The 25229-nt window shown below is 41.5% G+C and overlaps 1 protein-coding gene across 2 annotated transcripts in view; it reads left to right on the top strand.

Annotated features, from left to right (window-relative positions):
* The first annotated feature begins 1011 nt into the window (after positions 1-1011).
* Positions 1012-25229, top strand: part of LOC308361325 (choline/ethanolamine transporter flvcr2b-like) — a 49843-nt gene continuing 25625 nt past the window's right edge. Inside the window, exons 1-5 of one of the 2 annotated variants that reach the window (XM_080833636.1) lie at positions 1012-2209; positions 12117-12258; positions 22876-23016; positions 24004-24071; positions 24195-24298. In XM_080833636.1, the coding sequence (XP_080689762.1) occupies positions 1619-2209; positions 12117-12258; positions 22876-23016; positions 24004-24071; positions 24195-24298 (1046 nt within the window). In that variant the 5' untranslated portion in view covers positions 1012-1618. Of the gene's footprint in view, positions 2210-8687; positions 9610-12116; positions 12259-22875; positions 23017-24003; positions 24072-24194; positions 24299-25229 lie in introns of those variants that run through there. The other variant, XM_080833635.1, reaches the window with a different exon arrangement.

Here is a 25229-nt window from a genome sequence, read left to right as displayed (position 1 = left end):
TCCTCACTCTTCTTTCCTTTCTTCTTCCCTTCTTCCACTCTTCTTTCCTTCTTCCACTCTTCTTTCCTTTCTTCCTTCCTTCTTTCACTTTTCTTTTCTTTTATTCGTTCTTTCTTAACTTTTGCATTTCATGCACTGGTATTTCCTTCAGGAAATGCATTTTCTAGTAACTATATCATTTTTAAAACTTGTGTGCTGTTATTTATGAAAGTAGATGTATCTTTCGGCAGCATTGCTTTCAGTTCTACTCTACTTTCCGCTCCTTTGCCAGATCGTATAACACGTCTGACCGTGTGGAACGTCGGAGGGCACATGTGCTTTAGTAATTGACTGAATCCGATTATGATTTGGCAATTGTAATGCCACGTCGTACGGCAGTAAACCCCTCATTAAACCTAGGTCTACAGCAGAGGGCGCTCCAATATCAACGACGACATTCCAGACAGTTTACAGCCTGTAAGAGCTGCTGCCGTGTAGCCTGCCAGGTTTTCTGATTTTCTTGGTTTTTGAAGCTATTGTGAAAATACTCTTGTGTTAGGTTGCGATGTTGCAATCTTTATTGTCTACTTTTTAAGCGAAATCATTTGATTCGTTCCTGCCGTCATTGTGGAACCCCAACTAATTTAAATACAAATAGAGTACCACGGTATACATTCTATGTGCATCATTATAACCCATCAAAAGAAGTGGAAATCATGTAGGCCCCGTCTAAAAAATGCCATCGATATGACCGAAGTTTCCATACATACACAAAATTGAATATGTAATTTCATTCGAACTAAACAATTCGAATTCACATTATTATTAATAGAAAATATTTGTATTTTCTTGCTGCAGGCTTGCTGGATTACAAATTAAATTAATTCACTAGGGGAGATAACTGTAGTCTATTGAATTGCACTGGTGACATTTCATTGGGTGAAATTGACGGATCACATGAGGTGGCGCCATCAACACATTGGTTACTTGACATTTCGAACAAAGTAGGCTATTGCCTACTGCCTACTGTAACCTGCTGTGGTCCCTTGGTAATGTAGAGGTAGAAACGTTCGATGTTATTGAACACTCTGAGCCAAAATGCGATTTCTGAAATAGGTTATGTTACGGGCTAGAAGTTTGTTCTACCTTTACACGTATACACGTAAACTGTCGAGTTAGCTTGTATTAGCCATTAGCTAACAAACTTCTGCTTTTGCATGCGTATGTGCTGACAGTGTGGTGTTCTTGTTAAAGTATTTGTCTAACTTGCTCTGGGTAAAGTTTTGTTTGCATAGTCTAGTCCAATGTCGATGAAGGTACAATACGGTAGGATACACTCTTAACGTCTGGTAGGCTACAGTTCTATGAATTAACTGGGAGAGAAGGAATAGATTAGGGTAGCTAGCTAGATAGGATACATAGCTTGCTGGTGAACTGCACGTGAAGCTCTCCCAAAGAAACACCGGTAAAGGTAACATTACCACTATTGGAACTAGCTATAAGCCTGGTTAAGTGACGTTTACGTTTTTGACGTCTCTGACAATTCAATTGTGGTCCGCTTGCTTTGGCAACTTAAGGTTTCTTAAGTAAAAGAGCTTAAGTCATACCACCTAACCTTCCATAGGTAAACTCTTGCATCATGAGCGGAAACAAAGAATTAGCTGATGGCGATATCAATGACAAATGTTATTTTGAAGTACCAAAAGACACGTCTGAGAAAGACCCACAAATTCATATTATAGGTGGAACACTGGCTTCAGGTAATGTTAGCGCGGGCAATAGAGAACCAACCACTCGTTTGTACAAGAAACGCTGGCTTATCGTGTGTCTATTTAGCTCGTATTCACTCTGCAACTCATACCAATGGATCCAGTACGGTATTATCAACAATATCTTCATGAAGTTCTATGGAGTCGATTCATTCACCATAGACTGGATGTCTATGATTTTCATGCTGACTTACATACCCTTCATCTTCCCGGTTACTTGGATTCTCGACAAAAAGGGACTGAGGGTCGTTGCGCTGGTTGCCACGGCTATGAACTGTGTGGGGACATGGATAAAGGTGGCTAGCGCACGGCCAGACCTGTTCGCGGTGACCTTTTTCGGTCAGTTTTGCTCATCATTTGCGCAAGTGTTCATCCTTGGAATGCCTTCGAAAATAGCATCGGTGTGGTTCAGCTCGGAGGAGGTTTCAACGGCGTGCTCAATTGGAGTGTTTGGAAACCAGGTAGGTCAAACGACGTTGATCATGCTTTAATACATTATGTTCCACGCTTATATTGCCCCCAAGGTCAGTAACCGGGGTGTCTCAACGCTTATATTGCCCCAAGGTCAGTAACCGGGGTGTAATCAATGTCGCGCTGGTGCCACTCTCTGCGTAATTACGCAGCTATTTATCGTTGCTTCGATGAGAACATACTTATGTTCGTGTGGCTCTGCACAAAGTGGAATCTACCTATAATGTTCTTTACACTAAATTCTGTGCTGACAAAAGATGGAGTGATATTCCAAGTGGTTGCCCCCTCATGTAGTATTATCAGTAGAGGTTTAAATTAATTTGATTAAGTAGAATAACCTAATGTAGTCACAGCATGATGCACTACAGTAAAACAAAAATTGACGTGCTCAAGAACCTTTTATCACCAATTACCACCATCATCATCATTTTCATACTGATATTTCAGGCTATGAATTAAACAAATGTGATGAAAGAATACAATCTCGTTTACCTCAGAATTGAGTGAAGCTCCTTTCTGCTGAGTAGCCTTGACTCGTGACCGTAGATGTCTGCTGACACCAACTCTCTGAGGTCATATCAATGGTCATGTGCATTGTTTCCGTTTTCCTGAAAGAACGCTCACGTGCAGGCTGCTGAGTTTGATGTTGGGCTCCTTGGCAAAACCTGGTTGGGCAGCAGTTCTTGCTGTGTTCACTGTGCTAAAATGGTGCTTCCACCTTTGTAGTGTTTTGCGCGAACAAGTCATCTGATCCTTGCCTCTTTGTATCATTAATGTGTTACTTAACCTTTTGAAGTTCACCCACAAACATAAAGAAGTCCAGGAATGAGTCATAGATGTGGACTGGACCAGACCATCGGACATTCAAAAAAACTGCAACTTACTAATTGACATGACTTAAGTCATTGCAACATTTTAGTTTGAAATCACACTGAGTTATCCATCGTGTTGGGGGTAGTAGCCTAGTGGGTTAGGTGTGAGGCCTAAAACTAGAAAGGTGTAAAGGTCACATTTGTTAGCCTAATTAAGGTTACCAGTTAAATTAGGTTTTGTGCAGATTATAATGCTTAAAACCAAACATAATTGTCATTGACTTAGCCAAATATTCTGACAATGGGAGCTCAAAGGTCAAAAGGACGTACATGTTTCTCAGTATCCTAACCAACCTGTAGGCCTGCATATATTTATGTTTAAAAACCTCATTGTGCAAGAATTGGTGTGTTTTGCTACTGAGCTCCCCCTAAAGTTGCAGAATGTAGTTCACTTTACAACAGGGGTTCCCAACCTTTTCGACTCCGAGGCCCAACTTTTCGTATTTGTGACTGCTCGGGGCCCAACAGACACCCCGCTTATTTGAGCTAATCTATATTCCATTAGGCTAATTTTTATCTATAATCCATTCATTCTAACTCATAAGTGATTGTTATGTGTTATGTGGCAACATCAGCACTTGCTACAGGTGGAAGTCTAGAAATTAATAAAAGAAAATCTAACTGTAGATATTGCATCAAAATTGTATTGTGCACCAGAAAACAACATAAAACCACACAGAGAACTTAGTTGCAGTAGGCCAAGGCCTATTTGTGCACAGCAGACAAGCAAGGAAATAAAACCAGAATAGACCCAAAAGATAGCATGCACTAAAAACAAGGGATGAAACATGCAAACAAGACCACTCAGCTAGGCATGATTAAAATAGGTGACGCTTCAGACATGCAAACAAATAGGTTAAATTCAAGTCGTGGGATGTGGGTTGGCGTCCATCTAACCTGGGGCTGCTTTCTGTCGGGTGCTTTGCATTAAGGTGATAACTTAAAGACGAGCTGCTTCTGTGGTCGCTAAATTCAGCTTGACAAATATTTCATACAACTTTAGTTTTGTTGTTTGTTCCGTCATTTTGCCTCTTAAACAGAAATGTTCCGCCCTACAATCCCTCAGCTCTCTCTATCTCCCACTACCGTCTCGGTCTCGCCTGTCTGACTGCAGGCACGCGGCGGTTTGGTGACAGGGGTCAACGCACACCGCACTTAAAAAACAAAGTTGCATTAACTGGGTTAAAATATTTGATCGCATTTATCTCGGCCACAATAATCACAGAGATTAAAGCATTAACTTTGACAGCACAAATTAATATTGTTTTCAAATAAAAATCGCATCTTCTTGGAACATTTGTGAAAAAATTTAAAAAAAAAACATTTTCGTGGCCCAGTTGATAGTACTCCGCGGCCAACGGGTTGGGAAACCCTGCTTTACACCACTTTCAAGTACAAATTGAAGAACCCCTATTTGTTGACAAGCTAAAGGATATGGAACCAGCAAAGGCAATGTCAGACAAAGTATGAAAAAACTGACAAGGTAGAGTAATATTACAAGATTTAACACAAATATGTCTCTGCGTATTTTTATTTATTGGGACATCGGAGATGAACACTCAGGGCTTGCCAGTGCGACTGATCTGGTCGCACATGCGACTGGAATTTTGGCCGTGCGACTTGATTTGAAATCACAGTCGCACGCGTGCGCCTATAGAAATAGGCAAAAATTGCGGGTTTCATGGTGTTTTTTTACCCCACTAATTTTCCAAGAAGAACTGATTTTTACTTGACAACAATATTAATTTGCACTATCAACGTTAATGCGTCAATCTATGATATTATTGTAGACGGGCTTAATGCGATAAAATATTTTAACGCAGGTAATGCAACTTTGTTTACTTTCGGTTTGCGTTGACACGACACGAAACCGCCGCGTGCCTGCAGTCATTTAGACCGGAGATAACGAAGCGGTAGTGGAAGATGGGGAGAGCTGAGCGGAAAGTTTCTATTTAAGAGGCAAAATGACGGAACAATCGACCAAACTAAAGTTGTATGGAGCATTTGAAAGCTAAATTTAGCTAGCACAGAAGCAGCTCGACTTTAAGTGATCACCTTAATGCAAAGCACCCGACAGAAAGCAGTCTCAGGTTAGATGGTCGCCAACCCACACTCCACGACTTTCCTAGGAAAATAACTAGACCAGTCTGTGGCAATATTAGCGGAAAAATTGAGAAGTTTCTTAAGCGAAAGAACTACTACCAAAACAATTAATATTCAGCGTAAATACAACCCTGATTAAATTATATTTGGTTTTGTGAATGGAGGTTGAGCCCAGGGCGCAGTGTGTTGAGTGCGTTTTAAAGCTGTCTAATGAGGCGCTCAAATCTGAATCGACATTTGGAGACGCGACATCCAGCACTCACGTACAGAACCAGGTCCTGGAAAGGATGAAAGGCAGCCCGCTCCTTTTAAAAGGAGTCGACGGACGTCAGTAAAGCTGCATTAGTGCTGTTTTTTGTGCGTTTTTATTGGAGTGTATTTCTCCAATTCGAAACTACTGCCCAGGAAGTGCTATTTATGTTGATAATAGATTGCAGCCTCAGATTTAAATAATTTTTCCAATTATTTGAATCATTATATTGAATATTATTGAACCTATTTGTTTGCATGTCTGAAGCATCACCTATTTTAATTAGGCCTAGCTGAGTGGTCTTGTTTGCATGTTTTATCACTTGATTTGAGTGCATGCTATCTTTTGGGTATATTCTGGTGTTATTTCCTTGCTTGTTTGCTGTGCACAAATAGGCCTAGGCCTACTGCAACTAAGTTCTGTGTTTGATTTTATGTTGTTTTTTGGTGCAATACAATTTTGATGCAATATCTAGAGTTATATTTTCTGGGCTTCCACCTGTAGCAGGTGCTGATGTTCGCTTATTAATTAGAATTAATGGATTATAGATTAAATTAGCCTAATGGAATATAGATAAACTAAAATAAGCGGAGTGTCTGTTGGGCCCTGACCTGTTACAAATGCGAAAAGTCGGGCCTCTGAGTCCAAAAGGTTGGGAACCCCTGATCTAAATCACCTAAAATACCATGCAATTCTTTTCCACCTATCAATGTTGGCCTAAGCAAGGTCATGCCTTTTCTTTTATAATCTGTTCAAACATGTTATTCCAGGTTGTTAACATTGATCAATAGTAGTATTACTTGGTTTGGCCAACTTTTTATAGTGGTGCGCCTAGATATTTGCTGGTGCTCCCAATTTTTCTGGGTTAGGAGCACTGTGCTCCTAAGCCAAACACTTAGTGGCAAGCCCTGACACTAACATAATCAAAAGAATAACAAAAAAAGAATGTCAAATTTTAGTTGCGCTAAAATACTGCTAACGTTTCTTATATGGTGTGAGATTGACCAAGACTGATAAAGCTTTTTGGTATCAGATTAATTTATTTGAATGCTAGCTGGAGATGGGATAGGTTTATGACTTTGGGAATCCGGCAAAACTACAGGCACAAACACAATAACATTGGTAGGGATGTTTATGATGAACTACACAACTTTCCTAACACTCTCCTAACTTTCGACAACTTCCTAACAGCGAAACGTCAACCAGGTGCTACACAAGACATAGCAAGAATGCTAATAAGTTATTACTGACTAGTACAACAGAAAGAAGGCCAGCTCACTTTTAGCTCTTGCCAACAAGTAAAAGCCAGTCCAAGCCTCTGCCATGATGCCCAAACAGAATATATAGCTTGCTTCTTCTTATAGCTAGCAGAAGGGTCCTGTGTTAGGTGGTGCCATAAAGTATTATATAGTTCTTGTGGGAATTGTTGTGCACTGTCAACCAAAATTACATTTGTTAGAATTGCAATACCAGGTGTGCTGAGGCAGTGGCACAGCCCCCATTCTCCATATTACAAGTCGGTGTACCACCAAAATGATTTTGAGGCTGTTATTGTTGCTTTAAATATATGACATACAGGGGGGGGGGGGGGGGGGGGGATCTCCATGATATACCAGTCATGCATGTGTAAAGGAATGCCTTATTACCTACAAACATTTCGTCCTAGTTTTGCTGTATGGTTAAATTTAAACTGAACAGTTTTGGAAAGGGACTTCCCTTTGGCTAGTGTTAGTATATAGGCTAGTTAAGTAGTTGTTTTGTTTTTTATATGTTCGTTACATTAATAAACATCACTCAACATCAATGTCATACTTGCATTTTAGTGTCGAGTTTATCTTCTTGAGGCATGCTGCTCACAGTACTGACCGTAAAAAAATAATTCAATTATCACATGACCAGAGCTATTTACTTCCTGGTTGCACCATGAGAAGAGGATATCTGCACTAAAGCTCCCAAACAATAGGTTAGTGAAGTTTGTTAGCACAAAGTTTGTACACAACATATTTAAGGTGACTAGTATTTACTCAACTTTGTTCAGTGTGGTCATAGAATGAGTAAAGATATTCACGGTTACAATTGTGATGGTATGGCGGTTTCAGGGAAATTATTGAAATTAATTGATTTTTGGCAGTTTGATTCATCAAAGAGGTCTAATGACTGTATGTGTAGAACCTATGTTAAGTTCATGCAGTGTGCCAATTGATGCAATGACAGGCAAGATCTTAATCGTTAGATTGTGGAGAAGGTTCGTTAAGTCTTTATTGAATGAATGTCTCTAAAATGTTCATTATATTTTGCAATAGGAACCAGTAATGTCCACCGGCTGTGCTCTGAAAGTAGTTATAGCTATTTCAGCAAGCTCTCATTCCTGTTTGATCCTTTGGGGACTGATGTGATTTATTTATGTCAATTCCACAAATTTGGTTGGGTGCTTTAACTGTGTATGTTTGTTCAGTCTGTTAGCTTTGAATTGTTAACCTACTTCATCCACCACTTTTTGATGTTACCTACTTGCACTCACTTTATAGTTACTCTGAGCACAGTGTATGGTGTAGTTACTGTGTAATGTGTTGTGTTCATTATTGCAGTAGTTAATGTGTTTGTGTCATTGTGTGTGGTCGTACTGTGTGGATATTGCTGTTCAGATAGTATGCTCAGTATTATGTGGTATCTTTGGCATAACTCTCAGTATTTGGCTTAAATTACTGCTTAATTTGACATGAAGTGTTCCTGATAATTGGAGAAAATGTCTGCACATGTCTGACCATTACAGCATTTACTGTCAGTTGGACTTCTGAATTGGCAAGTGTTGTATACATCTCTTATAATTGTCTTGTTGTAGAAATCTCCAGAAATTATTGTCAAAAAAAATATCAGTAACAGAGGAAAAGGTGTACCTCATGATGGCTCACTCTAGGGTTAACACCATCCAGTTAAAATTTGAACGAGAATAATCCAATGGGCCAGCCAAGAATAGATGGTAGCGGTAGGATTGCACAAGAACCGTCTGTGAGGTCCTGTCCAGCCCTGTGTCACAGCTCTTGTTTGATTGTCAAGATTATATTGCAGCAAGTCAAGACATATGGTACAGTGGCAATACGTTGGTAGGAGGTGTCTTCATTATTGGGGAGGGAAGGAGGGAGGGGGTGAATTCCCAGAAGATTTGCTGTCACATGACCTGGTGTGAGGTGATATATACTGGAACGTCTGGACAAGTCACACATACGGGTGAAGGTGACCAGGCGTCAAGGAGCTGAAAGAGAGAGGTTAAGACCAGCACTCCCAGGACAGATATTTTACAGCACTGAGGAGTCCAGTTGCTTTTTTGGTCACCTCAAAACATTTTTAGAAACCCCACTGACACTCAGAGGCAGAGGACCACCAGCAGAATCAGTAACCATAGACAAAGCGAAAGCCGATAGCAGAAGTGAAAGAAGAAAATAGATATAAAGACTCTTGTTTGGCTGCACCCTTCGTGCCTCCATCCCACCACTACCGCTTAAGTCCCACCATGCCTCAGAGCAATGAAATAGTAACCAGAAGCTCAACGATGAGTAAGAACCCAGCAGGTGCACCCGAGAACAACAGGGAGATTTTCCCCTCCAAGGTCAACAAGAAGCTGTTGTCCCCAGGTCCAACAAGCAACAGTTCCCTTGGTGGTGGCCCTCTGAGCTCGTCTCTGAATGTGGAAGCCGGAGACAGGGTTGGTCTGGTGCCCAAAGTGGAGACACGCCTGTACCGCCGCCGTTGGGTGATGCTCTTCCTTTTTAGTGCCTACTCGGCCAGCAATGCATTTATGTGGCTCCAATATAGTATCATTGGGAATATATTCATGCGCTTCTACAACATCGACACAATGGCCCTGGACTGGCTCTCAATGATCTACCTGCTCACCTATGTCCCACTCATTGTGCCGGTCATGTGGATGCTTGACAAGCGCGGGGTAAGAGAGGTGGTCCTGACTGGCGCTGCCTTCAACTGCATTGGTGCCTGGGTGAAGATTGGCAGCGTAGGGCAAGACCTGTTTCCTGTGACGTTCTTTGGCCAGTTTGTGTGCTCAGTGGGCACCGTGTTTATTCTGGGCATCCCACCTCGTTTGGCATCTGTTTGGTTTGGAGAGAGTGAAGTTTCCACCGCCTGCTCCATCGGGGTGTTGGGTAATCAGGTTTGTGAGTGTTTTACCCTGAGTATTGTATAGTAACCTATGCTTTAGTATATATTACTATGGGCATTGTATAGTACTGTATTATCTCTGTGTTGAGAGTGAGAGAGAATGTAGAAGTGAGTGTGAGCACGCTATATTATTATATATTAAGACATTAAGACATAATTTATTAAGAAGTGTTAAGACAGGCTGACTTATGTTTTAGTTTGTTTTGCATACTCTTTGCTGGTGCACTTTTGCCAAGCATAGCTTGTTTACTTTGGACCTAGAAGCAGTAGGTCAGTGGAGCAGAGGGTAGAGTCCAAGCATCGCATGAACACTTGATACACAGTTCGTTGGTCTCCCATTTTGTCAGGGACATTTTCATTTAGACTTAAAGCTTGATGAAGTTTTCCAGGGACAGGTATCTCAAAGCGGTGATGTCACAGGGCCTTTCCTGGGTCTGTGCTCTTGTTGTGAACTTGTGATAAAAGAACAGTATCCTCTGTCACATATTTCATGCAGCTGCACGGTCAACAAGGACAATAGTATCTTTCTGTGAGATTATTCCTGTATTTAGTTTGTTTTCAGCAACCAGCCCCTTACATAGGATTTCTTTATTTGTAGCATTAAAAACATAAATGTACTCTTTTGTTCTGAAGTTAATCCTACACTTATTTGTGTATTTTTTGTTATTTTTGTTATTTTTGTTAGAAATGTTTGGCCTAGCTGGTCTCCATAGTTATATCTTTGCATACACCGTTGTCTAGTTTACATAATGAAGTACCAAAGGGTTCTCTCAGGTGACATTTTAAACATATGTTTGTGCATGATTTGTGTGGTTGATGTTTTCCTTCATGTTTTTGAATGTTCCCTGCTTATAAAAAGGAACACACAGTAGTAGGTCTATTGATCGTCTGACCAAGAAATCCAAAATCTGTCCAAGAATTTTAAAGTTCAAAATCCCACAAAGGATCTTAGAGAGTTATTATTTGGATTGTTATTAAACTCCTTGGATACAGTGAAAAAAGTGGTTTATGGATCAAAACAGTATGTGATTAGACCGGTTGGCTTTGAACCATATACACATTGTATACTTTATACTTTAATAACAAGTGATAAACATTTATAACAAGTGATAAACATTTTATACTTTTATTCCAAGTGATGAATACAGAAAGTGGCTTCATGGAATGGATATGAAAGAAAAAAAACCAGAATAGAATAATAATAATAATACCTTTTATTTATATCTCGCTTTTTCAATGACCCAAAGCGCACAGACATACCGGTAATGGTGAGCTACGAGAGAGAGTAGCCACAGCTGCCCTGGGGCAGACTGACGGAGGCGTGGCAACCAGGCCCTCACTCACTCTCTCTATCACATGCACTCACACGCACGCACACGTACACACAGACACGTGCATGCATGCATACACACACGCACTCACACATACTTCGGGCTTGGCAGTCTGCGCAACGGCCCCTCCGACCACCACCAACATTCATTCTAACATTCATACGATGCATGTCTTTATGTGGTGGGGGAAACCGGAGTACCCGGAGTAAACCCACGCAGTCATGGGGAGAACATGCAAACTCCGCACAGAAAGGACCTGGAAGGAACGGGATACAAACCCCAGAAACAACCAGGATTCGAACCCACGCCCTCAGGGCCTTCTTGCTTCCACTGAGCCACCATGCTGCCCAACTTCAAACCCGTTCTAGTTGGTTTAAATCAACGCCTTTCCTGAGCTGGCAGAGCAAGAGCAAGGGTGCAGCTTTAGAACCTTTGAACCTTGCCAAACTCACCATAAACCAAGTTTTGAGTTATACCCAGCTTATTTACCTTCATCCTTTTGCCACATAACAGGGCAAGGTTATATGATCCCGTTTCACGGGACCATTGGGCTTGTTTTTCCCCTAACCTGCTATCATGGCCCTGTGCGTTTACGGTGGGCAGAGTCAATAAACTAGTTCAAAATGATGGAAAAATAGGCCTGTTAATAGGCCAACTTCAGAATCATATCATAGCATTAAGATGATTTAGGCCTTGTCAAGCAATTGGTTATTTCCTGACTCAAAAGAAGAATGTAAAAGCAAACAGTATCATAAATTGGTAACTGCCAACACTGTGTGTTGATTCAGTTGGTTAACAAAAAGACAGTTTCAATCTCAAGGCCATGCACCACCTATAGGCTGTCACCCTCAAGCCAGAGATCATTGATCGAAGGCAGTTACCATCACTTTGGATTATAAACATGACATGGGTTTGCAAACATGGTGATCAGATGGTTCACAACGTATCATTGTGATGACGATGTTCCACTTCCAGTTTGCCCTTTCAATGTTTTTCCCTGTTGACTTTCTTCTGTGATGACCTGAAGCTTACGTATTGTTACGTTTCTGTTTATCTAGTGTACACTTGAGTCAAAGTTTATCAGTGTACACGTAAGATGGCCTGTGAACCATGATGTCATGCTTATCTCAGGAACTCATCAGTGTGCCCTCTGACCTTCTTCCTGCAGCTTGGCATTGCCATTGGCTTCCTGGTTCCCCCTATCCTGGTGCCTAATGTGGAGGACATGGATGAACTTGCAGGCCACATCCGTGTCATGTTCTACATAACCGCAGGCGTGGCCACGCTCCTCTTTGTCCTTGTGGTCATTGGTATGTACTGCAAGACAAGCTCACTGACTGTATGTTGCTGCTGTCTGCTGTCATAAAAACTAATCTTTCACAACAGTTTGTTCATTCTGTTGTTCATTCTGGATAGTAAGTGTTGACAGGAAGCATAACAGATTGAGATGGTTTGTGAACTTCTGACTTAATTCCTCATAGGTTTGCTGTGAATGCAAAAGCAAACAACACCTAGTATATAATATTTGCCACAGTAACCAGCTGCCAGTTATTTTTGTTTGGTTACAGATTACAGTTCAAAGGGCAACTTCACCGGTAATTAAAAGGGGCACAATGGAGAAATGAAAGTTTTGTTATCATAGTCTCTTCCTGTTCCCAGCAAGTATGAGAGAAAGGGAAACAAAAAGCAACAATGGCTTCTACGTCTACTTTTGGTCCCAACAAAAACTTTGCATAGGAGAGGAAGAGATTGATGAAGGCAAAGGAAGACAGATTAAAGGCTGAGACAAGTGGAACGGTTTTGTTCACAAACCCATGGCCTCTCTTGACCCCTTTGAAACAAGTCTGTCTTAGTCCTGGATCCAAGGTCAGGTTTGCAGATAATCAGGAAACTTGGGAGAGTGTCCACCAGTAGAAATATGTTTATTTCAGCGTCACAGGACAATCCGAACGCATGTTGCACGAACGGTTCTTTCTCAACATACTAAAAAGAGGGTCAAGCTTTTATACACAGGTAAATGGAATGTAGGAGGGAATGGGTGTGTCTGGAGGTATGTATCAGTTTTGAGTGGGTGATTGCTAATTAGGACTTTGACCTTGATTTAATCACACTCAATGAATACCTTGATTAAATCCCATTGATTACAAAAGGGTCAGGAGGCCAGCTTGATCACGTTAAATAGACTGATATCTAACAAGTCCCCCCTATGATCATCGATCAATCTTACATCATGATCACAATAAAACCTAATAAAACCATATGGAACATTATCAGACATAGTGATCAAAACAATCCAACATTGTTACAAAATGTCAACAAACATGTGTTCCCATAGTGTAGTGGTAAAAAGTTTGAAAACAGAACACATGTTCTTATGGTGTAGTGGTTAAATCTAACAACTCCCCCCTATGATCATCAATCAGTGTTACATCACGATTAAACATACAAACACACATGTCTTCATAGTGTAGTGTATTGGTTTCAATGTAGGTTCCTATTGTGTAGTGGTATTAATGCACATTGAAAACCTGATAGTTGCATACTGAAATCTCCGTTGACTATGGACAAGGCTCCTGCGGTGTCATTCGCAATCTTGTCCATAATTGAGGCTACTTCTCTGACCTCATCCATCACCACGGTAATACCATAGTTTAGAATGACGGCTGCAAAGAAGCGTTGGGCTGGGGTAGCAATCCGCACACCCAACATGAATGTTCTCTTTGGGCATGGGCATATGCGTGTGCGACATCACCATCGGACTCATGGTCGCCATCCACTCGATACGCCTTGGCGACGTTGTTGTCATGCTGATGGCTGATGTCGTCAAAAAAATAAAATCTCGTAGTAAAAAATATCTCGTAGTCAAGTTCATGATTAAGTCAGCATCTAAAATTCCCATCCAAATCATCATATCATTGCTAAAAGTAATGACATGATTAACAAAAAGGCATGACTTAAATTATCCGTAATCATACGTTTTTTCTTTGCGCCCCGCCAGAGGTGGTTGTTCTGGAGGCATGCGCTCTATGGGGTTGGTGAATTTGTCCAATTTGGTTTCCCCCTTCACCATGACTGCAGTTTGGGAAAGTGACAGTGCTCTGTGTATTGTCTTACACTTCAAATTCTTCCTGTCACATGGCTGTAGTCGTTGTCTCTCCACTGGCGGTATCTGCACTTCTCCAGTGTTTGATGGACAGTCTTGACTCTCAACAATTATCAGGTTGTTAGGAAGCCTTGGCCCTCCAAACCTACAGTTCTCTTCATGACTTCCTCAGCTTCGCCTGCATCTTCCACTGACTCCGGTGATATGTGTGTTCCCACGTCTGGAATCAATGGCTCCTCAGATTCCTGTGCCTTTTCTATAATCCCGCAGTAACCTGGCTCTGGCCATTCGACATGGCGCAGCTCACTGTCAACTGGGGGTATTTCATCTTGCACCGAACCTAGACCATCTTTATCATTAGGCACACACACATCATCTTTGTCAAGCTGCTGGCTTTCAGCCACCGTAAGAGACCGTAAGGAGGGCAGACTTAGTTTCCCGGAATCGCGGACATAAGGGTCTGTCTCTGATGATCCGTCAACTTCGCAAACCTTCTGAATATGTCTTCAGCATCATTACTCTCCTCATCACCTTCTTTGTGATGGTTATAGCGAGCTGTATATCTGCCACGTTTCTGAGTGTTGCACTGTTTCGCCCAATGGCCATGTTTCCCACACTTATAACATGCATCATATGATCTGTCTCTGGGTTCATACTGTGGTTTGTATTGTTGCTGTTGTTTAGGCTTTTGTGCATTTAAAAGTCTCAACATGCACTCCTGTTCCAAATTCGAATCCCAGGTGTTGACGCATCTGAGTTTGTGTTCGACATCCCGTTCCATCCTTCTTGCCACGTTGATAAGCATTTCGAAAGTAAACGTGGTATCCTCCCATGTAGGTGTGGTCATCTTGACAGCCTGTTTCACCTCTGGATTAAGACTGTGCAACAGATTAGCCTTGAGAGCACCATTGTCGCTTGTTCCAATGTTCTCCTCTGTCAAACCACTCATGCCTGAGTGTCTTAAAAAGGTTTCAATGAATCTTTGTGAAAAGTCATCAACAGCCTCATTAGTCCTTTGTTTGCAGGCGGCTATCTTGGCCCAATCAGTGGTGGCGTTAGTGGAACTTTGGATGTAATCACGTAATGCCTGCCAGCCCTCCTCCATCTTCTGTTGACTGTCTCCTAGGCCTCTTTCAACAGCCCGCCTTATTTTGCTTGATTCAGAGGCATTGAGTATTGTACACATCATTGCAACGCCGTCTAAAGGATGGAGTTGGTAGATGTTTCGCAGACGGTTGATTTTGGACCATGCCTCCATGCCCGCCTTACGAGGATGCTTTATGTCTCTAGACCAGTGATCAATGTCCTGAGGTTTTGCCGGTTTATATCCATACGTCACATTTCCACCGGCATGCCTGGTCGTTAAAGGTCTCAGCTTGATTGGATTATCCGAGTCCATTGCGTCATCACTGTCCTCACACACGTCGCTGTCTGTGTGGGGAGCCATTGCTGATTGCAACAGTCTTCGTGTTTCAGACTCGCCAGGTAGCGTCAGTTGATCAGAAGCATTAATTCCAGCCTGAATCATTAAAAGCTTCTCCGCCTTCCGCGATCTCACATCTTCCGCTAAAGCCCTGACTTTATTTCTTTCAACAACCAGTTGTCGGTCATTCTCAGCCTTTTCGGCCTTCAACTTTGAGAGCTCCGCAGAAAGTTTCTTTTTTTCATCAGCTTTTTGCCTACCTGTAACTTGACTCAGAATTATGACGGCATATGCCAATTTGCTTTTATCCGACACTCGCTGCATCTTTCCCCACGCACGCTTCGCATCGTCAATAGGCCATACATTGTCACTGTCAGGCACAATGTCATATTTGTTTTCCAGCTTCTTTTGTAGCACATCTACCTTCAAATGATCATTGATGAAACCTCTTACAGATGAAATTATGGTTTCTTCATCAATTTCAGGAGCTGCTCGCCCACCCCTTTTATTGGTGGTTTTCTGCTTAACTTTTTCGTTCTTTCCGATCATTTTGGCTTTTGCCAAAATATGGATCACAAAAACAACAGCTGAAGCCTTCACTGAGATAAAATAAACTATCTCTCACTTGCAATTGTCTGCAGTCTACTCTGCGTTCGACTTGCACTGTATGTTTTTTCCGAAAACGGTTTATCACCGTAACACATACACACCATACGGTGACTTCTGTCCCGCAAAAAACAAAGTGCATACAATTAAGTATTAAAATGTATCACTTACTCATAAATGATCTGTCTCGGAAAAAACAGGTTCACTTATGGGCCCAATCTTTACAAGTCCTTATATCGAGTGCATACAATTAAGTATTAAAATGTACCACTTACTCATAAATGATCTGTCTCGGAAAAAACAGGTTCACTTATGGGCCCAATCTTTACAAGTCCTTATATCTGTTAGATGGATCTGACGTACACAGCTTTTTCCGTTCTTTTTTTCAACAAAGGAAAGATGATTATACTCCAAGGTCAGGTTTGCAGATAATCAGGAAACTTGGGAGAGTGTCCACCAGTAGAAATATGTTTATTTCAGCGTCACAGGACAATCCGAACGCATGTTGCACGAACGGTTCTTTCTCAACATACTAAAAAGAGGGTCAAGCTTTTATACACAGGTAAATTGAATGTAGGAGGGAATGGGTGTGTCTGGAGGTATGTATCAGTTTTGAGTGGGTGATTGCTAATTAGGACTTTGACCTTGATTTAATCACACTGAATGAATACCTTGATTAAATCCCATTGATTACAAAAGGGTCAGGAGGCCAGCTTGATCACGTTAAATAGACTGATATCTAACACCTTGTAAAAATCTTTCTTTCACATTTAACAAAAAAAAAATAGTTAACGAGCAATCCGAGATTTCTGACCTCCAGCAAGGAGGTACACAAATCCGGATCCAGGACCAAGATCCACCTCTTGTGAAAATTTCAGAAAGATCCGCCCAGTAGTTTCTGAGAAATCTTGTCCACAGACAGACAAACGGACAAATAAATAAATAAATAAATTAACGGACCCGATCGCATAACCTCCTTGCTGGAGGTAATTAAGAGGGAAAGTTGTTTTCTTGACAAATCCAAGACCACACAGTAATATCTTGGTTTTAATCTTAGCATTCAACATTCACCATCTAGTAAAGTGATGTTGGCATGTTTTAAAAATAGCCTGTGGTTAGGAAATGTTCTGAAGTCATTAATCAATGAACATGGTTGACACTTGTTTTAAGCAAGACATAGCCCAGGAATTTGACCAGTGAAATGCACAGTGTTGTACAGTGTTTCCTAAGCAGATGTGGCAACGGCCAAAGCCAGAAACAAGGAAACAAGGGAGAGCAGTGAGGAGGATAAAGAATTGAATCTCAGTTTTCCCCAGATAGGAAAATCTGCCAGCATACCCCAACTACACACACACACACACACACACTCACACACTCACACACTCACACACACACATGGTCAGACAGAAAGGGCAAACAAAGGATGCATTCTGACACACAGAGCAACAGCAGAGTCCCCTTTCCCATTGTTTCTCTCATCTTTCCCATCCGTTGTTTGTTTGAAAAGAAACGGCATCTTTGTTGGAAGCCCTTGCCTATGTCTGTGTGCACGCACCTTTATCAAATGCTGTCCAGCATGCTTGAAGTTCTTGCTTATGTAGCTTCAACTGTATGAAAATAAATCAAAGCTGATCAGGTCAAAAAACACTGGGTACACACACAGTTGGTTCCAGCTGGCTAGAGGCATAACACCCCTTGGTTTAATGAGCAGCATCCATAGGGTTGGTTTGTACAGGTGTTTCTCCCAGGTGCACTGAAATACAGCTTGATTATTAATAACGTTTTGTTACATGTGACATGTTTATTAAATTAAATGTGTAGTAGTTCTACTGGCAGTTGTAACATTATCAATTGCAAAAGTAGAAGCCGTGTCTTGGGGCTTATTGCTTAAACAATTTCCACAGCAAATTCAGTCACTTTTGGCTGTAACAATCCCAACAAACCCTTGCAAGATCCTGGAGGGACTGCCTGCCAGCGCAAACCACGGACTCGCGGGGCTTATTGCTTTTCTAAAACTGTTACTACAAATATTTGATATGGTTTCATAAATAAAGAAAATTCAATTTAAGAAACAGACTAGTTTAATAAAAAAAAACGTCATTCTTCCGCCACTACAAAATATAGTTCCTACATGAATCGTTGCCACGCAACAGCCAGATGAATCACTTGACGCTACAGACAAAAAAGGTGTACTTATTTAACCACGGACTCGCGGGGCTTATTGCTTTTCTAAAACTGTTACTACAAATATCTGCATGCCTATAATAATAATAATAATTAATTTTATTCTTAACGCACTTTTCATTCACAAGAATCTCAGAGTGCCTACATATTAGAAACTAACTATAATAATAAAATAAAAAATTGCTAACATAAGCATAACAGAAAAGATTTAACACAAGGCCTTCCTGAATACAAATGTTTTAAGTCCAGCTTTAAAGGAGTCCAGCGTCTGCGTTGCCCTTGGGTGGTCAGGGAGGCTGTTCCATAAGTGTGGCGCTGCAGAGCAAAAGGCCCGGTGGCCCATGGTGCGGAGCTTGGTTTTGGGGACGCGGAGGAGCGAGCTGTTTGAAGACCTGAGGGTGCAGGTGGAGGTTTAGGGAGTAATTCATTCTTGCAGGTAAGGACTTTGCCGGAAAGAGACAGGGAGCCAGTGTAGTGAGTGTAATTTTGGTGTTATGTGCTCATATTTCTGGACCTTCATCAGAATCCTGGTAGCGCTGTTTTGGATGTATTGCAGCTTCTCGATGTTCTTGCCAGTGATCCCATAGAAAAGTGAATTACAATAGTCCAGTCTTGAGGAGATAAAGGCGTGGACAAGCTTCTCTGCATCTGATGGGGTTAAAGTGGGGCGGAGTTTGGAGATGTTTCTTAGATGATAAAAAGAGGTTTTGCACAGGTGTTTTATATGATCATTAAAGTTCAGGTGAGAGTCAAACCTAACTCCGAGATTAGTGACTGTGGAGGAGAGGGGGATGACCTGGCTGTCGAAGGTGAGATGAGTCAAGGAGGATGACTGAACCTGGTATGGAGTGCCAACAAGAAGGGCTTCAGTTTTGCTACTATTAAGCTGGAGAAAGTTGTTGCTCATCCATGCCTTTATCTCCCCAAGACAGGCGGTGAGACATGACATGGCTGCAATGGGGCTTGGGGCAGTTTTGATATAAAGCTGTGTGTCATCAGCATAACAGTGGAAGGACATCCCATGTCTGCTGATGACACAACCAAGGGGGAGCATGTAAATAATGAAGAGGATGGGGCAGAGGACCGACCCTTGCGGAACACCACAGGAGACAGGGAGCTGTCTGGACTTGCAACTTCCCAGTGAGACATATTCAGTTTTGCCAGAAAGGTAGGACTAAAACCACTTGAGTGCAGAGTCTGATAGTCCAATGGTGGTGTGGAGGCGCTCTAGGAGGATAGTCGGGTCCACCGTATCAAATGCAGCAGTCAGGTCCAGGAGGATGAGGAGTGAGGGTGATCCTGCATCGGCTGTCATCAGCAGGTCATTTGTCACCCTGAGCAAAGCTGTTTTTAGTGCTGTGGGCTGAACAAAATCCTGATTGAAATTTTTCAAACAAGTTGTTGTGTTTGGGTTGGTCCTGAAGTCGAGAAGCAACTACCTTCTCTAACCTGCCTGGTCTTTTTTTTATCTCTTTCTCCTCCATTCGGTCAATAGTCTCCCACCACTCGTCAAACGTCATCCCACCCAGCAAATCAAAATTCACCAAAAAATCTGCCATTCTTTTTACCTAGGTTGCTTGCTACGTTGTAACTTTGTAACGTCTTTTTTTCTTTTAAATATTCCATGCGCAGTAATATGGAATGTAATTATAGAATGTTATGAGGACAACTTGTAAGGTTGTAAGGTAATGCTGGATTTTACAACGGCTTTTAGCCAATCACAATCAAGGATTTGAACAATCAGTTTTAGAAAGTTTAGTTTTTTTGAGTTGTTGTTGTAATTTTGATTGTTGTGGTCCAACAGGATCAGGAGGGTTTGTTGTGATTGTTGCTGGCAATAGTTATGGTACCAGCAGCTTTATTAGTACGTTAGGAAACGTACTGCTGGTACTGTAGTAGAAAGGATGTCTGTTCATTACATTGACCATTGTAATTATTGATTCATTATTTGGCAGAACCTGGGAAGAGGTGTGACCTGTGACTTCTCACAGCTGCCTCAATAAGGCCTAGCCCCATGGAATGCACTAGAACTGCTCGTAGAGATAACAGCATATATCCGCTTGAGCAGGGGCCTCTGCCTCCCTTTGTTGTTGTCAGTGTGGAAAAGATGGGGCTGTATCTTTGATCTGGTGTGTATCTGCCACATCTAGAGTCTGTGTAGTGACACTACTGCAGCAATTGGTTGTTTAAACTTGTCATTTGCCCACTTTATAATGTTTGAAGGTTAAACTAGATACATTGTGTTATTAATTATCTCTAATCCTTTCAGGGATTGCAGTATTTTTAGCATTTCAGAATAGTTTTTTTATGCGCTGGAATGTCTTGTCTGGTTGTGGAATTTAATTGTATTTGTTTTATTAACCCCTCTAATTATTACAAGGCTGCATAATTATGTTCATTGGAAAATTCCATTCTGTTCTAAGTGGAAGTTTCCACCCACTGACACGTGGAGTTGCAGATGACTCCCTGCCAGCTAAAATGCTGTTACTTCCTGTCCAGAACCTAATACATTGGCAGTAACTAAAGCTTCCTCTGCATGTTAACAAACTACAACTTTTTTGAAGTCATTTGTGAAAAGATAGCTGAACAGGTTTAGAGATCTTAAACATGGTGTATAACCTTGCTTGTCTTCATGCCTCTTCGCAGTTATCCATTGAAATTACTCTGAAGTAATTGTTTTATTTTAAGAGGGTGACTCTTAATTTACAGAATCACTTACTCCTCTGTTGCCACACCAGGCAGGTCCGTTATCACTTGATAAACACTTTGTCAACCTGCGACCCACAATAAAAAGTACAGAAATCAGATGTTGCAGATGTTGGTTAAGTGCAAAAACAAAGTAATCAAACACCCCTCGGGACCACAACAAAGTCTCAAAGTCTGTTTTTTTTTTTTACGGCCATGTGTGAGTCGTTCGTTGGTCATGTGTCAAATTGTGCCTGTGTAGCTTGTCAAAGATTCACCGGCCAACACAGGGCTCTATCTGTGCTTACTAATGTCCAGAACATCTTGGTCTTCATTTGAGATCATGTTCTTGGAGGTCTCACAGAGAATGCTTCCCCTCAGCATGCCCAGCCACCACTCAAAAGGTTAGAAAAGCCGAAGGATAGCAAGGTGGCCGAAAAAACACAACTCACAAACTGTTTCATTTCAACTCTTCTTAATACAGCAGGGATAGGATACGATGGGAGAGTGGTATGTCTGTCACTCTACTTAGTTTTTAACCTGCTGATTTGTGCTCGGATTGCCAAGGGAAGATTGTACTGGCTGTTTTACTGTTCTAATCCCAGCACAGCAGGAGTACACAGAAAGTAGAGAGGGCTTACCCATGATCAAATTTCGCTTATCCTGTTGGTCACAAGGTCAGTATTAGGCAAAGAAAACGTCTCAGAAATGATAGCCCTCTGGAGGTTTCTTGGATGTGCCTTTTATGATGATCACAGTAGAGCAACACAGACACATGGTAGAGAAGTCTATTAAAGTATGTCAAACTAGTATTACAGTTTAATAGTTCAAATTGCACATCTCCAAAAAAAGAGAGTTCCCTGCACTCTGTGGAAGACACAATCACGCAGTGCCACTCAACAGTGCTATCACGCAGTGCCACTCTACAGTGCTATCACGCAGTGCCACTCTACAGTGCTATCATGCAGTGCCACTGTGCAGTTTTATCATGCAGTGCCACTGTACAGTTTTATCATGCAGTGCCACTCTACAGTGCTACTGTGTTGAAGGCCTGCTGGGACAAAGTGTGGTTAGAGGTCACTCCACCCATTGTGCCCCGTCCTGAAGAGTCTCATTGTATTATCAATGCAGTTCTTAGGACCAGAAGACATATTCACATTCTGCTAACAGTCAGGGATTTCAGGACATTGTCATTCTTTTGTCAAGCTAGATTTAGGCAACATAATATAGGTCTAGGCTACATTATAATTATGTTAGTATCATAGATTGTTATTGATACATGCACCGTTTAAGTTTCACATTTGGCCGGTAAAATAAATTATTTCACCAGGCCAACAAGAACAAAATAGGCATAGGCTGCTACTCAATTTCACTAGTTTTTGCAAATCCTTGTGGACACGGATAAGTTCTCAACATGTTCTTGTATGGAAACAACTTTTGAAAACACGAAGGGAAAACATTGCTTTCAAAACATTCTCTTGTCGTTTTGATGGCCCCTTAAAACCCTCAGGGGAACCTGTTTGGCCCTAACAATCATAAAAAAACACATCTGTGCATCTGTCCCTTATTGGGGCATCTTACCAACCCCTGAGTTTGACCCAGTGTCAGTGTTTTTCCAGTCAATAGGGGCAGTAACATTCATTTCAGGTCAGCACGGCTGTGGGTCATATGTGTTTCATGTAGCACGTTCATTGTTTCTGTTCAGCACCCTTCTGATGGACGTCAACCCAAACTCTGACACTCAAACATTCTGTCTGTTTTTCCATTGGGTTGTCATGCTTGAAAACAAGGAATTGTGGTACACAGTAATGCACTTCTGACAATATGGCATGGACTAATTGAACACTACTAATCTCTCAAAGCTCTCAGAGAGTTTAACAGGCTCTAGACACAGATGAAAGTGATTACTCTCTCCTCTCTCGATAGCGTTCCAGGAACAGCCAGAGATTCCACCAACCGTGGCCCAGGCCACAGCGAGAAACATTCCGCCAGAGGACTACTCCTACATGGCCTCCATCAAGAGGCTCCTTTGCAACAAACACTTCATCCTCCTCGTCATCACCTATGGTGAGTGGTCACACGTACACTCGGAAAACAAGGACGTACAGATATACAGATCCCTCATGGGTATTTTGATTTGTCCCAATCAGAGGAACTTCTGAAGGCTGTAGCAGAAACTCTTATTGTAAATGGTCCATCAACTGCCAGGCCTTATGATGCAAAGGAGCATTTTTTTCCCAGGAAAAGTAAAAGTTTGTCCCTGAATTTATTTTTACTAGAAGAATTTCTGGTAAAAAATAAGTTCAGGGACAAACTTTTAGTTTTTTGAAGAACTTCTTTAATTCCCAGAGTACATTATTCTTATCCCATATCTCATCTCACTTGTTTTTCCTCTAGATTTCTTCAATATTCCTATCATTATATGATTAAACGGCTGCTATCTTTGGCCTTCAGAGCTGTAAATACCCTACAGTTGTTTCCTGAAAGTCTGACCTTGTTGTTCATCATGTTATTTATTAAACAATATTGCCTTCATAAAGTCTCATTTATCCATTATGTGATTCTTATCTAAACAGATTAGATAAAATTAGATTAGATAAGATTAGATTTCTCTGACAATGATTTCAGCTGGTCATCCCACTTGACACAAGGATGAGCATTGTCTAGGCCAGTTTACAGTCACTTTTATATGCATTGAAATTGCCCAATACTATGGTTGTAAAACTAAATTACAAAAAAAACGATTTGCTTTGTGGTGTTGGTGACTTCTTTCCACCTTCATGAATCCTTGTGGAGTGGCAAAGAGATAATAAGAGGGGATTGTGGCGGATCTATAGAAGAGATCATGTCTTCGCTGCGTCATTTCGGTTGCCTGTGTGCAGATTCTGTGCTTTTTAGGGCCATGCGTTCACCAACTTGTGGGACATGAAACAGGGGATGTCTGTTGTTGGCCTTCAATGTGCTCACCTTTTCCAACTTTGTTTGCATGTAATTATGTCTTATTCAGTGTGTTGTTTGTGTCTTTCTCATTGTCTCTCCCCCTTGTCTCTGCAGGCCTCAATGTGGGCTGCTTTTATGCTGTCAGCACGCTCCTCAACCGGATGATCATTGAGTACTATCCAGTGAGTTTTACACACACACACACACACACACACACACACATAGACCACAAGATAATAATGTAAATGATTTGATATGAACCTAAATTATGTATATCTTGTGTGTCTGTGCATTTAATTATGTAGGGAGAGGAGGTGAATGCGGGCAGAATTGGACTCACCATCGTCATCGCTGGTATGGTTGGCTCCTTGATCTGTGGCATCTGGCTTGACCGGTCAAAAACCTACAAGTAAGAAAGACCATTATGAGGCTAGACTCTGTAAGAATGTTGCTGACATAAATGTCAAGGCATTCTACCCTCCCTTGTCCACACCCATTGTGTGGCCCCTGATTTACTGGGGTTGCACCCAACAGCCCCCAGGTGTATGGGTGTGAATGAGGAGTGTGCAAGGCATCTCTGTAGACAAAGTTCAGCAGAGTCTGCTCAGCCAGCCCACCAACACTTGGTAGATAAAGTAGTAAGCAATTAACCCTTTAAAAGGGAAAGGTGTGAGCTTGTGTACATACATAACTATCTGTCTAGGTCCAGTATAAATGTATGGTTTTTTTTGTGACCAGTAAGGATGTTATTGATGTTTTCCACCCTGTGTAGATAGGAATCCTACACCACTGCTATAAGTATAACATGCTTTATGGTCCAGAGCTGATCATCTGGTGGTGAACATCGCTCTACTCCTCATTCACTGGAGGCTGCACAGAAAGAGTAGTCACAAGGAAAGGTTTTAGCTGCTCATTTCTGAAAGGGATTTACACAAAACATAAAAACGGAAAAGGAATGTTGAGGAATGTGTGTGGCTTTTCGGTTGATTAATCCAAGTACTAACAGGGGGGTCTTGGAAACAGCAGTACATCTGACTGAGTGAACCTTGACCCTTGTGTGGTTTTCATTCGGTTTGGTTTATTTGTTTTAGTATCATTCCCAAAAATGTACTGGCCCTCGTCCAATGCCTGTGGCACACATGCAAAACAGAACTTTAGGTCCTGGCCCCTGCACAAGGCCAAAAACCTTTTGCAATGCAAAATAGGTCTAGAGTTGATACCAGCTGTGGGTAGAATAATGGCCAAATAACTTTTTTTCTCTTATATGTTGTTAGTCCCAGATGATCAAATATACTATGTTTATAAGCACAATGAACCTCCTCTTTGATCCCTAATAGAAC

This window comes from Sprattus sprattus (genome assembly GCF_963457725.1).
Source record: "Sprattus sprattus genome assembly, chromosome: 2".
Classification (NCBI taxonomy): Eukaryota; Metazoa; Chordata; class Actinopteri; order Clupeiformes; family Clupeidae; genus Sprattus; species Sprattus sprattus.
This window is presented reverse-complemented; position numbering and strand designations above follow the sequence as displayed.